The sequence below is a fragment of the Leptidea sinapis genome, chromosome 45, assembly GCF_905404315.1.
Source record: "Leptidea sinapis chromosome 45, ilLepSina1.1, whole genome shotgun sequence".
Classification (NCBI taxonomy): Eukaryota; Metazoa; Arthropoda; class Insecta; order Lepidoptera; family Pieridae; genus Leptidea; species Leptidea sinapis.
The window spans coordinates 1214167-1229228 of NC_066309.1; the positions used below are offsets into that span (position 1 = coordinate 1214167).

A 15062-nucleotide genomic window follows, 5' to 3' on the forward strand; every position below is an offset into this window, starting at 1 on the left:
TGAAGACCGCCCTTCACGAAATTCGTCATGTAAAGAAACCCAGGTCGGGTCTCTCAAATTCAGCAAACTATCGCCTCACGGTGCTCCAGCAAGGTGCTTCCAAAAGCATTTTGAAGACGAGTGGCACAGCCTTGCGGAGAGAGAGAACTTTTAAAATAAAAAAAAACGTCGTTCTAAAATATTTTCGACCTAATTCCATTTTCGTAGAACTTTGATGTGTGATAAAAAACAATTGACAAATGATTACCCGCCAATTGCTTTTATTTTATTACTAAGAAGGTTGCAACGTTTCATAAAATATTACTTTCGAAATTCAAATAGATCCGATCCGAAGACTTTTAGCACAGTAGAAAACTGTGCTTTTAGTGTGCTCCAGTACATAAAATTCTAGTACGTAATATGTGACTCTCTGCAAAGTCATATCAACGTTGTAAGTAATAGATTCCACAAGACTTATTTGTAATCAGTAATTAAACCCTGCGATGTTAAAAAGTGCTGGAAACCGCATCTGCAAATCCAGTGTTGAATCCGGCGATATTTTAGACTTGTGCAAATGAAAAGTTCTCGAAGAAAAAGATGTACCGCCTTCTCGAGCGCCAACCAATGGAAAATCTCGGAAAAGCAGCGTCTTGCAGTAGGCGGAGTTTCGCCTGCGGTTACAAAGCCATTTGAATAAAAATTTCGCTTTGAAGATTTCTTAATATATATTTGGTATGGAAACGAGTTTACTTTATTACGTACATTCATATACCTTCATAAAATAACAGAAATCTCTCAAATATGTGGTTTTATTATAGTTTTTTAGAGTGTCAGAATTTACGACTGAATCGGAACATTTTTAATAACTTAATATTAACATAAGTTAGTTTGTAGAATCAAAAATGAATATTATTTCAGATGTTCCACAAACTTTGTAATTTAGAATAATTTACTTGAATTGGAAGAATTAGATACTAGGGTAATTCAATTAAATACGTTTTTACAAGAATCGATACATGTCGTTGCGATTTAATATATATACTTCTTTTTTTCTGGTACCATATCCCTCCAAGGGATGTTGGCGATAATTTCTCTGTTATTTTCTTTCTTCAGCCTTTATATTCTGCTCATCGGCGTTTATAATTCCCATCCAGGATTAAATGTTGTCGTGTCATGTGATTTTCCTACGTCCTCTAGCCGTTTCCTATATTTTGCCATTCAATGAACCTGAATACTTAGCTGGGAGAATCATTTTAAAAGCCGGTGTTGAAATTCTACTGAAGGATAATGGCTCTATTATCAGTCTTTACAACTGCTCCAATCATTCCCCGTGATATAACTATGAAGTTGTATAGAGACATGTAATCGCAAATTAATCATTTGGGATCTATGTAGCTCAATCTAATACCGTTGCAATTAAATACGAAAAAAGAACTGAGCAGGAAGCAACCAATATATTATCATAAGCTTTTAAGACGTTACGCAATCTTTTGTGTCTGAACTCGAATGTCACTTGGCCGATTATATATTTAATTTGATTACAATTTATCGTCGACAGGTTGAATTTGTCCTTTAAAACCAAATATTTTAGTAAAGTTACTTATTTATAAAAATACTTGGAAAGATAGTGTGCATCCTCACTAATAGTGTACTGAGAATTATTTTTTTATAAGAGGGAGCAAACGGGCACTTGGCCATCTGCGACATCAGGGGCTGGAGATGTTTGGCCGGACATTAGGTTATTATCTATCCTATAATCTTGAAGGACCCTAAATCCTATCGGTTCGGAAAAACTGCAGCTGGCAATATTCAACAAAGTGGCGGTGCGAGGCAAGAGATTTCTGGTTAAAGCCGTGGTTAAAGAATGCCAGTGCCACGTCAACATGATGCGGGTGGATTTTCCTATTAAAATATCTTGTGTTATTACATTTTGCATTTTCGCATCTAACTATTAAAAATTAACTTAAAATATTTTAACAAAATTAAATATAATAATGTAAAATCTAAAACGATTTTTTAAGCATTGCACAATTTCCTTAATATAATTTGCTGATAATTCGAGTTCATCTGTTATAATAAACCTTATATCAAAATAAAGGTAGCATTACGAACATTTTCATAGGGCAGTCTGCCGAAAATCTGGCTTTTCAATTTCGGTTGATTTTTTCATTGTAAATTTTTTTAGCATATTAAATTTGATATTAAACACTTTTCATCCAGTAAAACGGCAAAAACGGCATTTATTTTCTCAAATTGATTCCTTTAGACCTCTTTTTGATGTCACTTCAAACATTACCACCACTTCGGAAACAAATGGCGCTCTGAGAGAGAAGAAACGGCGCAAGAAACTCTCCCAGCATTATTTTTTTACGCTCTTTTTAATAAAATACACGATATTGTAATGTTATTGCTATAACATAATCAAAATATAGTCCCAAGCTGTCCGATCACTTAGATATTCAGCTGTGGTATAGTAGGATAGGCATAACTAGGCCTGAACAGCGACTTTGACTTCTGCACACATCTGTGTACAGCAAATACCACCTCCGAGGAAATAAATGGCGCTAAACTTCATAATGACCACTATGATAAATACTATCTTTGACTCACTTCATCTGCACGAAATCTGGAAAGGTCTTGAAACATCGGGTTAACTAAAATAAAAATGTAACTTTTACGCAAACATCTAATGTTATCTTGTTAATGTTAATCTAACGTTACAATTACCCGCGTTTTAATTCTTTAAAAGTGTTTTATTTAGACTTTGACTTCATTATAAAAAAAGTATACATTTTCCCTTAGCCAATATGGGTAAGAGCAGTTTCCTATACGCAGTGCTAGTAGTTATGTAGGTTGATAGACAAGTATGTCTCATGACGTAACAGGCCCTTGTCGGCTATAACGCTACCACACAAGCCGGCCGGTTAACCAGCCGACGCGAACGGCCGACCCGGTTAGCCGCGGAAAACTACCATTTCATTTATGGTCGCCTCGGTTTCGGGGTAGTTGTGCTAACTAAGCGGAGCCCACAACTTACATAACTATGCTTTGTGGTGTCCCGCGTCGACATACGCTCAATAGATTAGTTCATTCGTTACGCTATCGAATTAGATGGTAATGTTATTAATGAGAGCCTTTCAATAATTAATCAATAATTTATAGATCTCAACTTGTGGTAATTAAATAAAACATTTTTAAAGCGCGTAAAAATACGCAAGTAATTTTAATTGTGTTCTAGCATTAGATTTTGCGTAAAAGTTACATTTTTATCATTTTTAGTAAAGCCGACGTATCGTGATCTTTCCAGATAACGTTTTCAGGGGGACTACGCAAAATCTAATGAAAAAACACAGTTATAATTACACGCGTCTTAATCCTTTCAAAAGTGTTTTATTTAATTGTGTAACACTCGCGTTAATAAAAGAAAATGTTATTGTGGTAATTGTTTAAAATAATAAAGTAAAGTTCCATAAATATGTATTACTGTTCTCATATTAATATCGTAGCCAAAATAAAATTTTCAGTGCCACGCGAAAGTGCACGTTTCACAAGTTTCAAACCATTTATTGGAAATTTATATAGAACTGAACTCGGTGCTAATAGTGTTTTAGAAAGGATCTGCCGGGAGCACAATAATCTTTCCAAAACTACTCGTGTTGACAGCCACTCCTCCTCCCCTCAGTATTACAAAAAAGTATTGGAGCAATTTATCAGTGCAGAAACCACATAACTTATGCTTTGTTTTGATTTATATCCAAAATGTAATAATTAGTTTTTTTTTTCACTTGTTCATGTTCAATAGTACAATACAATATTTTTTCATTGTAAACTTGCAACCCCGCACTTGTGCAACTCAAAAATGCATGCTGGTTTGCCTGTAATTGGATTTACACCATAACTTATAATTATTTTGTTATTTTTATAAGCTAGTAATAGTGTGTAATCTGTTGGTGAACCTAAATAAACAAATAAATAAATATTATTAGCAAAATATAGGAGAATTTGTTCATAAATATAAAATACGCACACAATTCTCAATGGCGCGTATAAGTTATATTTTATGTGTTAAAATGTTAATGCGATGTAACAAAGAAGGTTTAATGCCAGTACATCAATATTTATCACATACTTAAGAACTTTTTTGGTAGTTTTGTAAGTAATCACTTGATGCAGTTCGCGTGCAGATAATTCTGGCAAATCATGAACTTTTGATTACAATTTGTTTTTGAGTACTTAATTACCTTTTCCTGTATAAATACTTGTGTATTGTTTCGTTATTACAAGCTTCATATATTACAGGCTTATTTTGTAGTTTTCGTTCTGGGGATTGATATGACGTACCAAGCTTCATTAGGGGATCCCCGTCGGGAACGAAATTCGTCACTAGACTATTAAAGAGTTAAATGAGAGAAGGAAAAACCATATAAAGAATTTGATATTAGAAAAGAATTAAAAACAGCCTTTTGATATTTTTTTCCATAGAGCTACAATATACTATCGTATAGACAAACAAAGCGTTCGAGAGAAAAGAGCAAAACGAACGGAGATACAGACAGATAGATAAGGAGATCTAATCTATTGTTACTGTACTGATTTGATTGACCAATCGTAAGTAGTATTCGTAATAGTGGTCGTAATAGAACACATTGAAAAATCAAACTTGTTTACACAGTATCGGGCTGTCAGCTCGCCTATACGGTAGTATAGGATGCCAGCTAGATTACGGGTACCACAACCGCGCCTATTCTGCCGTGAAGCAGTAATGTGTAAGCATTACTGTGTTTCAGTCTGAAAGGCGGCGTAGCTAGTGAAATTACTGGGTAAATGAGACTTTATGTCAAAAGATGACGAGCTCAGTTGTAGTGCCACTCAGAATTTTTCGGTTTTTCAATAATCCTGAGCAGTACTGCCTTGTAATGGGACAGGGTGTATCAATTACTATCAGCTGCACGTGCTGCTCGTCTCATCCCATACTTTAATAAAAAAAAGAATAATCTAAGTTTATGATATTTTGCTTAACATATTAGGCTAAGATACTACATGTACTTGAACTTAGTAAAAAATGTTTTTCACAATAGAAGCGGCCAGTGCTTGACGATAACATTCGCTTATTCATGTTAATATGATTTACGTAGCGGTTGCAATCACTTAACTCATACCCGTGAAACGTATAGGTACACCATAAAATGTTAATAGTATACTTTTGTGACATTAAATTTGGTGACATTATACATAGCTACTAAATAAATTATTAAATTATTTACATAATATAATATAAAATCTTTAAAATTTAATTTTATTATATTTCATTATATAACAGTAGCGTGTTGGTACTTAGACAACTCTATAACATATTTTGCATTTTTTTATGGAATAGGAGGGCAAACAAGCGTACCTGTACCAGCGTAGTCACCTGTTGTTAAGTGATCACCGCCGCCCACAATCTCTTGCAACACCAGAGGAATCACAGGAGCGTTGCTGGCCTTTAAGGAAGGTGTACGCGCTTTTTTTGAAGGTACCCATGTCGTATCGTCCCGGAAACACCGCACAAGGAAGCACATTCTACAGCTTTGTAGTAAGTGGAAGAAAGCTGAGAAAGTGAAAGAAAACCGCACTGTGGAGGACCGCCACACATCCAGATGGTGGGGATGATATCCTAACTTACATGTAATAAATGCATGCAATTGCCGAAACATATTGGATTATCAATAATATTATATTAACATCTTAAGTACAATATTTCTTTCATAAATAAAATTTCAATTCATTTCATTTCTACGCCTGTAAAGCTTGACAGAGTATGGACAGCAGTCGTTGATTACTATCAGATGATATTAATTACTTTTACTTACTTGTTATTTTATTTTATAAAGAGGTCACTATTACATCAGACCGTAACGGACAATCCAAACTTCATCGCTACTATCACTATATATCTAATCTTAGGTTCGTCGTCGAAATTCAATTTTTAAAGATTTCAATCACTAGGAAAATTCTCGAATAACAATGCACCAGATGTGGAAAAATACTCATTGATCGATCGAAAATCAAACTCGCAACTAGGTGCTCGATAGGCAACTGCTTACAGGGGAGGATAGAAAAAATTAACAATTTATTTGGCACAGTCAAATAAGACAACTTACAAAGTTAACGGAGGGCCCTCTGTTTATTTATTAAAATGTAACTATTTCCGGGAACAACTTTACTTTTATTCCTAAGAACTTAAAGTATATTCACTTTATGTTATGAGTATAGATTTTAATTGCCCGTGCACCTTTCAGCTATGAGTTTTTAGTAGACCAAGCTGGCATATCGCGGATATAGCAAGAAACTCATTGCCACTCTCTAATTCAAAATTACAGCTTCATCGTTTTACAAATCATTTCCAATGAAATATATGTTGATGTGTCCTAAAATGAACGATCAAAATAGTGATTAAAAGTGCTTTTTATTCAGTATTTTCAGTGATACAAATAGTTTTTCGGAGTAGGATTAATATCAAGCAAACATTAATGGATATCTGACATTCCATAAAGCTGTATAATATATTATGTATATACGTGTTGCAAACGCCACGTAGTAATTACGATGCCAACTAATATACCACCGCAAGATAATCAATGGATAGCCGACTCGTCAAACGTTCAGCACCTTAGCTTACATCAGCATATTAATTCAGTCAATTAGCGCCCGCGTACTGAGTAGGTAAGGCATTAGCACGTCATTACGTGCGACAGCCTCCTAATCGCGCCCTGACGTCGCAAGGAGTGTGTTTGACAGATGTCAAATTGGATTAGATCCGGCAATATGGCGGCGGTATAATAGCCGGCTGTAGTATTATAGCTATCGGCTCATATTCAAGATTAAATTATGTTATGACATGCGTAATAGGTCCCGGGTTCGAATCCCGGTAGGTGCAAACATTTATATGATGAATATAAATGTTTGTTTCCGAATCATGGATGTTTATAGGTATTTATGTATGTAAAAATAAGTAAATGTATAAGGCTATGTCTAGTTTGGGGCAAGATAAATTAATTTAAAAAAGTGTCAATATAATATTAATATTTATGTTTAAAATTAAACAGTATGATGACTTCAGATTCTCTGTGCTGCAAATTTAATATACTTACGGTCACAAATAAGCTGTTGTACTAGAAATAAGCAATCGTTTATAATTAATTCAAGTGGTTAAATAACGTTGGTAAAAAAGTGTGATCCGTTATACAGACTTAATCAATAATGAAAAAAACTGTATTAGTGATGGCACCTGAAATACTAGGAAATTGCCCAACGCCTCTGTAGAGTAACAGATTGCTGTTTTATTTTATTGATGAAACGCTGGATCTAATTACCTCAAACTAAATGGTACATCTACGTACAAACAAGTCAATGACCATGTATACCACTGAAAGCTGGTCCCAATTTGGTAAAGATTAATGATTTAATATTATTATGATTTATTACTGCACATGTTTATGACTTACAATCGAGTGTAATAAAATCTTTATGCCTTTTGAAAGAATAGTATTATTATAAATACAATATTAATTTGGACCAAAAGGTTTTGGTAGTGGAATTTTCCTTTGCACAGGATGCCGGCTAGATAATGGGGACCTGAACGGCGCCTATTTCTGCCGTGAAGCAGTAATATGTAAGCATTATTGCGTTTCGGTCTCAAGGGCGCCATAGCTAGAGAAATTACTGGGCAAATTAGACTAACCGCCTTATGTCTCAAGGTGACGAGCGCAATTGTAGCGTCACTCAGAATTTTTGGGTTTTTCAAGAATCCTGAACGGCACTGCATTGTAATGATCAGGGCGTATCAATTACCATCAGCTGAACGTCGTGCTCGTCTCGTCCCTTATTGTTATAAAAAAATTAGCCCAGCGGATGTTACCGCTAACCCAACCGACACTGACTATAAGTCTTGGTCATCATCTACATGATCATGTAGATGATGCCACAACTGGAAAAACATAAATTAAATCTGTAAATATATTCCCAGTAAAATCAAAGTCAAATTAAATTAAACTTTATTCAATTAAGCTTAAACTTAGCGCTTTTGAATCGTCACTGTAAATGTTTCTTTTAAATTGCTCAATCGACCATATCTTCGGAAAAAGTAGAGCTCGTGGGAAGAACATAGAAGAAACTCAACGGCCACTCTTTTCAAGCAAAACAGAGTATTTTACAATGGCTGTAATATACAAAGCAAATTAGTTTGTAACCATCCAATATATGAATGGTGTTTAAATAACATCAAATATTTCATGAAAGTAATAAAGAATAAATTGTATAAATATTAATTATCGTATATTAGATGCATCAACCTTTAGAGCTTGAATTAATTAATTGTGTAAGGATGCTTCGTGAACATGATGATCGTGATTCGCGATTACTAATCATGACAATCATAATTAGTAATCGCATCCAACAAATACAATTGGAGTAGTGAAATCACTTAAACATAACGAATAATTGTAAGCTAATTTCAAGATCCTGTAAAAACAATGGATAATGTTTCCTTATTGAGACGCAGATATCTCGACCTAGCGATACGTCATATTTAACGTACCCCGGGTACAAATTGAGCACAATTTTTTGCCTCATGCCGGGGTATGTGTGTACGTAAGGGAGGATATCTGCTGTCGCCGTCTCGGCAATTTTGAGAGTAGTTACCTGTCCAGTCTCTGGCTCCGCGTAGATTTAGAGGACCGCGTCCGCATCTATGCGTGTGTCTACAGGTGGTAACGCAGAAACCGATCACCTCATGGGCTGCGTTCAAGGGGCAATTGACGACGTACTTTCACAGATCCCCTCCGCTGAAATTGTAGTCTTGGGTGATTTCAACGGGCACAATGCCGAATGGCTTGGATCACGTACCACAGACTACGCAGGGCGATCTGTGCATAATTTTGCATTGGCGTAAATTCTAACCCAATTGGTTGAGTCGCCAATGCGGCTCCCGGATGTGGATAGCCACATGCAGTCCTTATTGGATCTTCTGCTGACTACACATCCCGATGGTTACCAGGTCTTTGTCGGCGCCCCTCTCGGAACGTCCGACCATTGCCTGGTCACTCTTATTCTAAAGGCGTAGTCCCTGACTCATGGAAGTCTGCCCTTGTCCATCCGATCCAAAAAAACGGAGACAGTTCGGATCGGGCAAACTACAGGCCTATTGCTATTACCTCCCTGCTCTCCAAAATCATGGAGAGCATAATTAGCCGTCAGCTCTTGGTATACCTAGAGGGTCACCAGTTGATTAACGACTGACAATACGGGTTTCGCCATGGTCGGTTGGCAGGTGATCATCTGGTATACCTGACACATAGATGGGCTGCGGCTATTGAAAGCAAGGGGGAAGGTCTGGCAGTTAGCCTGGATATAGCGAAGGCCTTTGATCGTGTATGGCACAAGGCGCTCCTCTCCAAACTTCCATCATTTGGGCTTCCCGAGAGCTTGTGCAAGTGGACCTCCAGCTTCCTCACTGGGCGTAGCATACAGGTCGTTGTCGACGGATATTGCTCGAACCCGAAGCCCGTGAATGCTGGAGTGCCCCAAGGCTGTGTGCTGTCTCCCACGCTGTTTCTTCAGCATATCAATGATATGTTGGACACCTCCAACATTCATTGCTATGCAGACGACAGCACTGGTGATGCCATATACACGGGCCATGCAGGTCTCTCTCGGGAAATCGTCGACCAGTGCCGGGAGAAACTCGTTTCTTCTATCGAGTCTTCTCTTGAGAAGGTCGCGGAATGGGGAAAATTGAACCTTGTCCAATTTAACCCCCAGAAGACTCAAGTTTGCGCGTTTACCACTAAAAAAACCCCATTTGTTGTATCACCGCTCTTCGACAACACTTACCTCAAAGCCTCGCCTAGTATCGGAATACTGGGTCTCGAAATCTCGAGCGATTGCCAATTTCGTGGTCATCTGGAAGGCAAAGCCAAATTGGCTTCGAAGAAGCTGGGCGTCATCAATAGAGCACGGCAATACTTCAAGCCGGCCCACATACTAGCGCTGTACAAAGCGCAGGTCCGGCCACACATGGAGTATTGCTGTCATATCTGGTCTGGCGCACCCCAGTATCAGCTCGATCCATTTGACCGCGTGCAACGCAGAGCAGCTCGAATTGTCGGGGACCCAGTGCTCTGTGAATGTGTTGTGTGTCTTCTACCGCATTTATCACGGGGAATGTTCCGAAGAGCTTTTTAACCTGATTCCTGCCGCCGAATTCCACCTTCGCACGACACGCCACAAGTTAGAGTATCATACCCACCATCTGGATGTGTGGCGGTCCTCCACAGTGCGGTTTTCAAGGAGCTTTCTTCCTCGTACTACTAAGCTGTGGAATGAGCTTCCTTGTGCGGTGTTTCCGGGACGATACGACATGAGTACCTTCAAAAAAAGCGCGTACACCTTCCTTAAAGGCAGGAAACGCTCTTGTGATTCCTCTGGTGTTGCAAGAGAATGTGGGCGGCGGTGATCACTTAACACCAGGTGACCCGTACGCTCGTTTGTCCTCCTATTCCATAAAAAAAAAAATGTGTTAACAGTCCGTGAATTTGGTACTAGCCGAGCTGTCAAAGCTATAAATCAATCTCTGAATAGCGTGTCATAAGTGGGGTGTGGACTCGAATGAGGAAATTGTGAGCTCGTGAAGCAGGTACGAGTATCGTGAGCCGCTACATTAAGTAGGGTTATTTATTTAGGCGCGTGGCAAGCCGAGCCAGGCACCGTCCGCACATCACTCACTCTGGTCGGGACTTTTGATCGGCTCATGTAATAAAATTATCGTTGTATAGCTAAATGGGACTATATTGATTACCACCTATTGTTTTGTGAACGGTTTTATTGTAATAACTAGCTGTGTGTCCGAAAATCTGTCTCGGAATGTTAGTGCAATTTATTTGTTAGTATAACAATTTACAAGATTGCTTTTTTTTGATTAGTTGGTTTTGATTCGCGTGATGTGATGTGTTGAGGAAACCGCCGTTGGAAATCCGCAAAACCAAGTCAAGAGGTGCGTTATCGGCCTTTAAGTTGGGTCTTGCGAGTATGTTCTATGCTTTGAGGTCCCTAAGTTGTATCGCTCCAGGAAAACGATGGTGCGAGGCAAAAAGTTCCTCGCCAGAGGTGCGAGTGTTTTTACTGGTGCGAATGTTATGGATTGGATTCGATTATGACCTGTGTGCGTGAAGACGCGATAAATCTACCTATATAATCTCCAGTAACATCTCTCTGCTAGTGCTTTAAAACGGAAATCGAATTTCTAAATATGTGCAAATAACAAATTATTTGCGCAATGTATGAGAGCACGAAATGCAACTCAAACTCAAATCTACGCTTTGACATCCATGGCTCGACAACAACAGTATTTTCACCTACCGGGATCAAAACCGAGACCTCTTATCTCAGTGGACAGGATCGCTAACCTCTGCTTTATAGGTGAAACTGTAGTTCGCATAAAGGAGAATGGGACTTTTGGGCCTCATGGTTAACAGTTGAAATATACTTGAAAAATAGGGTATATTTTTTTGATGTAAAATACAAAAATCTAGCTCATTTTGCAATCTACAAACCGAAATAACATTAAAATAAAGAAAATCGATTAAAATGTAATCGAATGAACATTTAATCGATTAAAATAACATTAAGATCCAGTTGTTTTATTTCAATAATATTAGTTAGGTGCATAGTTTATGTTCGAATGACCATAACATTATGAATAAAATATATTATTTTCTCAGGAAAAAACAGAACTGAGCAATTATTTTATTATCAATAAATCGATTTATATAAAAAATCGATATTAGTGAAATTCTTGTTCCTCAACGCTAACTTCACTTTGACAATGACTGTCTGACAGATCTTATTTTCATTTCTTCATCATTGTCACTTCGTTTCTTGTTGTATTCGTTGAGTTACCGACTTGTTAACTACCTACCCAATTGAATTTCAAGGAAAGTTGGCTCTAGCAGTCTGTTTTACAGTGCATGTATGAGCTAATGAGTATATATTTTTATTATCTGAGCAAATAAAACTACCTATCTTTTAATTTAGGTATAGTATATTATATCTAATTATCAATTGTCTTACTGCAATTGTCTTGCATAATAATGCAAAAAATGTCGTTGTAGATAAGTATACGTAGATGGTAGGTATTTATTATCTAAAACAAACAAGGTTGGTACCCATCTAATATAAGTATGTGATAAATCCTTAGCAGCTAGGCATTTAATAAACCTACTATAGATGAGTTGTCAACACAGTTTAAGACATAACCTCATTTTTATATCTTCGATTACTCATCTCCTAGAATGACAAATCTTGCAAAATTTTCAATTACTTAAATGTTATCTTTTAAATGGTGCTACTTTCATCTTGTTATCACCTGGGCCCAGGAATGTATGGAAGCGTTTCAATCTCCTTTCTGAGTGGTCTGGCTTATCGTACATATTACTATAATAAAAATCTACATATAATGTAGTTTTGAGATGATTGGAGGTATTTAAAAGAAACCAATAAACGTGTTCAAATAACTCCAGCTTTATATAAGATTCTATTTATTTATTTATTTACAAAAAAACTATAAACTTTAAATAGTTCAGATGAAAACCATAAACTCATTTAAGTAATTCATAGTTTTCAATAATACTAATGACAATATAATATAATATAGTATTATTCAATTTTATCAATTTAAAACTAAAAATTGAATTATTCATCGTATACTAGTTGGTGCTCGCGATGTCATCCGCGTGATACGTTCACGCAAAAATACTTAGCCTGCATAGCCCATATTATATTGTCTCGACGTTTGTTAATATTCAAGCAAAATTTGATTTTTTTTAATATTTGCTCTATAAGTGTGTGCTGTTTGCAAAGAAATACATACAGAAAAAATACAAGTAGAGAAACAGACAAAAATTCTAATTTAAAAAATATTTGATGTACAGTTTTTGTAAAGATTTCATTATAATAATATTTATAGATGGCCGATGACAAACTAGCTACAATTATATTAATATAACTGTAGTAGTAAATGATAATAAGGCAATAAATGTTCCAAAACCATCCTCGTATCATGAACATCAAATTATACGCCACAAATCCACATCAGCTTGAACAAGTCTCCGAGGTCGCGTTAATAAACTCATATTGGCCACAAGGTATCGTGTACTCGGTCCATTTTTAACGAGCGCTCTACGCCCGCACAGGTAACTTGTACATGAAATCACGTATGAAAGAGGCCTTTTTCAGTTTTTTTCGCGTGTAAGCGGTCTGCCACTTCATGCCCCATTAAAGCTTACATGTCACTCGTCCGCCCTCCCGTCGGCCGGAGGGGACACGGGAAAAATCACAAAATCGTACACTGCGAGCAATACGCGCCACAATAGCTTTGACGGACGGTCATTTAATATTAACTGTGGTTTCTCCGCAAATGGAAATGTTTTTTTTATTGGCAACGTTATGTTGCGATGAAGTGGGTTGTTGTTTGTGACGTATGCTGATATGTTCCGGATGAGTTGCGCTTCCATACTCTTCACTGAATGAGATTTCATTTCGAGTGCTTATTGCATGCAATTTTGATTGTCATCGCTCTGTGAAACAAAAACATTATTACATTGGAGTTGACAGTCGCCAGACAAGCTTTTTGATAGACAATTTGTCTACGACCGGTGCTTCAGTTAAATCGGCATGGAAAATTGAAAACAAACTGGCAATAAATTGCGAAACTTTTTGAACAAGTGATCAAATCGAAATACAAAAAGAGTTTTCGATAAAAGTGAGCGACCACCGTTTAATTTATTATTCTGTGTTCGTATTCGTTCAACAAATAAATTAGCTATAAAGTTATTACGTAGTTGCTTTATTTTTAATTTCAAAACAAAGAGAATATTAATTTCATTAATTAATTTAAAGGGCGTTAAATATAGTTCACTAATTTAATTTGTGTTTAGATTTACTTACCAGACTGTGTGAGTGGTTTGAGTTTCGGGAGAGCCAAATTCGATCCCCTTAGAAATCTGATGTTACAACATTTTAGTCCAATCTCTTAATATGTATTGCACATTTTGGTATTAAAAGTATGTAGCTATTTCTTATAGCTAAAAGTATAAAATATAACACGCATGTCAGCGGCGAATATAAAAATGATTACCAAATAATGCATGCTTAAAGTCATGCTATGTCTCTGCTTTAGTAATTGTTTATAATAAATATTAAAAATTCAATTTCAAGTAATATTCAAATTGAAAAAGTAAATAATAACAGTTTAATTTTACCTGAAGAAAAGAAAAGTCGGCCGTAACTCTGTGCCGTCAACACTAACTGACAATATCTTCATCGAGATTTGTGATAACATTTTCAGTCAATGCCATATCTGGTTACATTCGTGATTTTTAAATGTTTCTTATGGACTTCGAAACAGCTAAACAGATTTCGATAATTTCAGGAGGTTTTCAAATTTTTAGAGTGAGGTAAACTGCGTAGTTTGATAGCGATATGATTCTTGCCGCCAAATTCAGTAATCGCCTCAAAACGGGTCTAATATCAGCGTGGCAGTAATCAATGACAAGTTTTGTTATTTAAATATACATTCAGTACTACTTCATTGCACATAAGCTCCGAACTCTCTTATTAAGCGCTTTTAAATTACTTTATTTCCCTGCGGGTTTTAACGTCGCATTATCAAGTGAAATATTTAATCTGTTTGCTGAAATAAAGTTTGTTTTGGTTGCAGGAAAGTCGTTCACATTGACGATAACGGTGTCGACGACCCCTCCACAAGTGACAACCTACAACAAAGCGATCAAGGTGACGGTGGATGGACCGCGGGAACCTCGATCTAAAACCAGTTAGTATTTTCTATGCTATAAGTGAGTTGGGACTGGGGTTTGATACCAGTGGTTTTGTTAATGCCAGTATCAATGTACACACAATTTAAAAAATATATATTTTTAGAAATCACCTTTCATTAAATATTTTTCTAACCTTGTATAAAGATAAAAGTTACAATTCTTTAGGCGCGTTAGGGAAAAATTAATATTCTTAGGATATTTAATAACACG

General features: G+C 36.5%; 1 protein-coding gene across 1 annotated transcript in view; it reads left to right on the forward strand.

The window, feature by feature from the left end:
* The window catches only part of LOC126977537 (runt-related transcription factor 1), a 31362-nt gene extending 16509 nt beyond the window's left edge, over window positions 1-14853 (forward strand). Inside the window, exon 2 of the mRNA XM_050826394.1 lies at window positions 14735-14853. Within this exon, the coding sequence (XP_050682351.1) occupies window positions 14735-14853 (119 nt within the window). The remainder of the gene's footprint in view (window positions 1-14734) is intronic.
* Window positions 14854-15062: the final 209 nt, after the last annotated feature.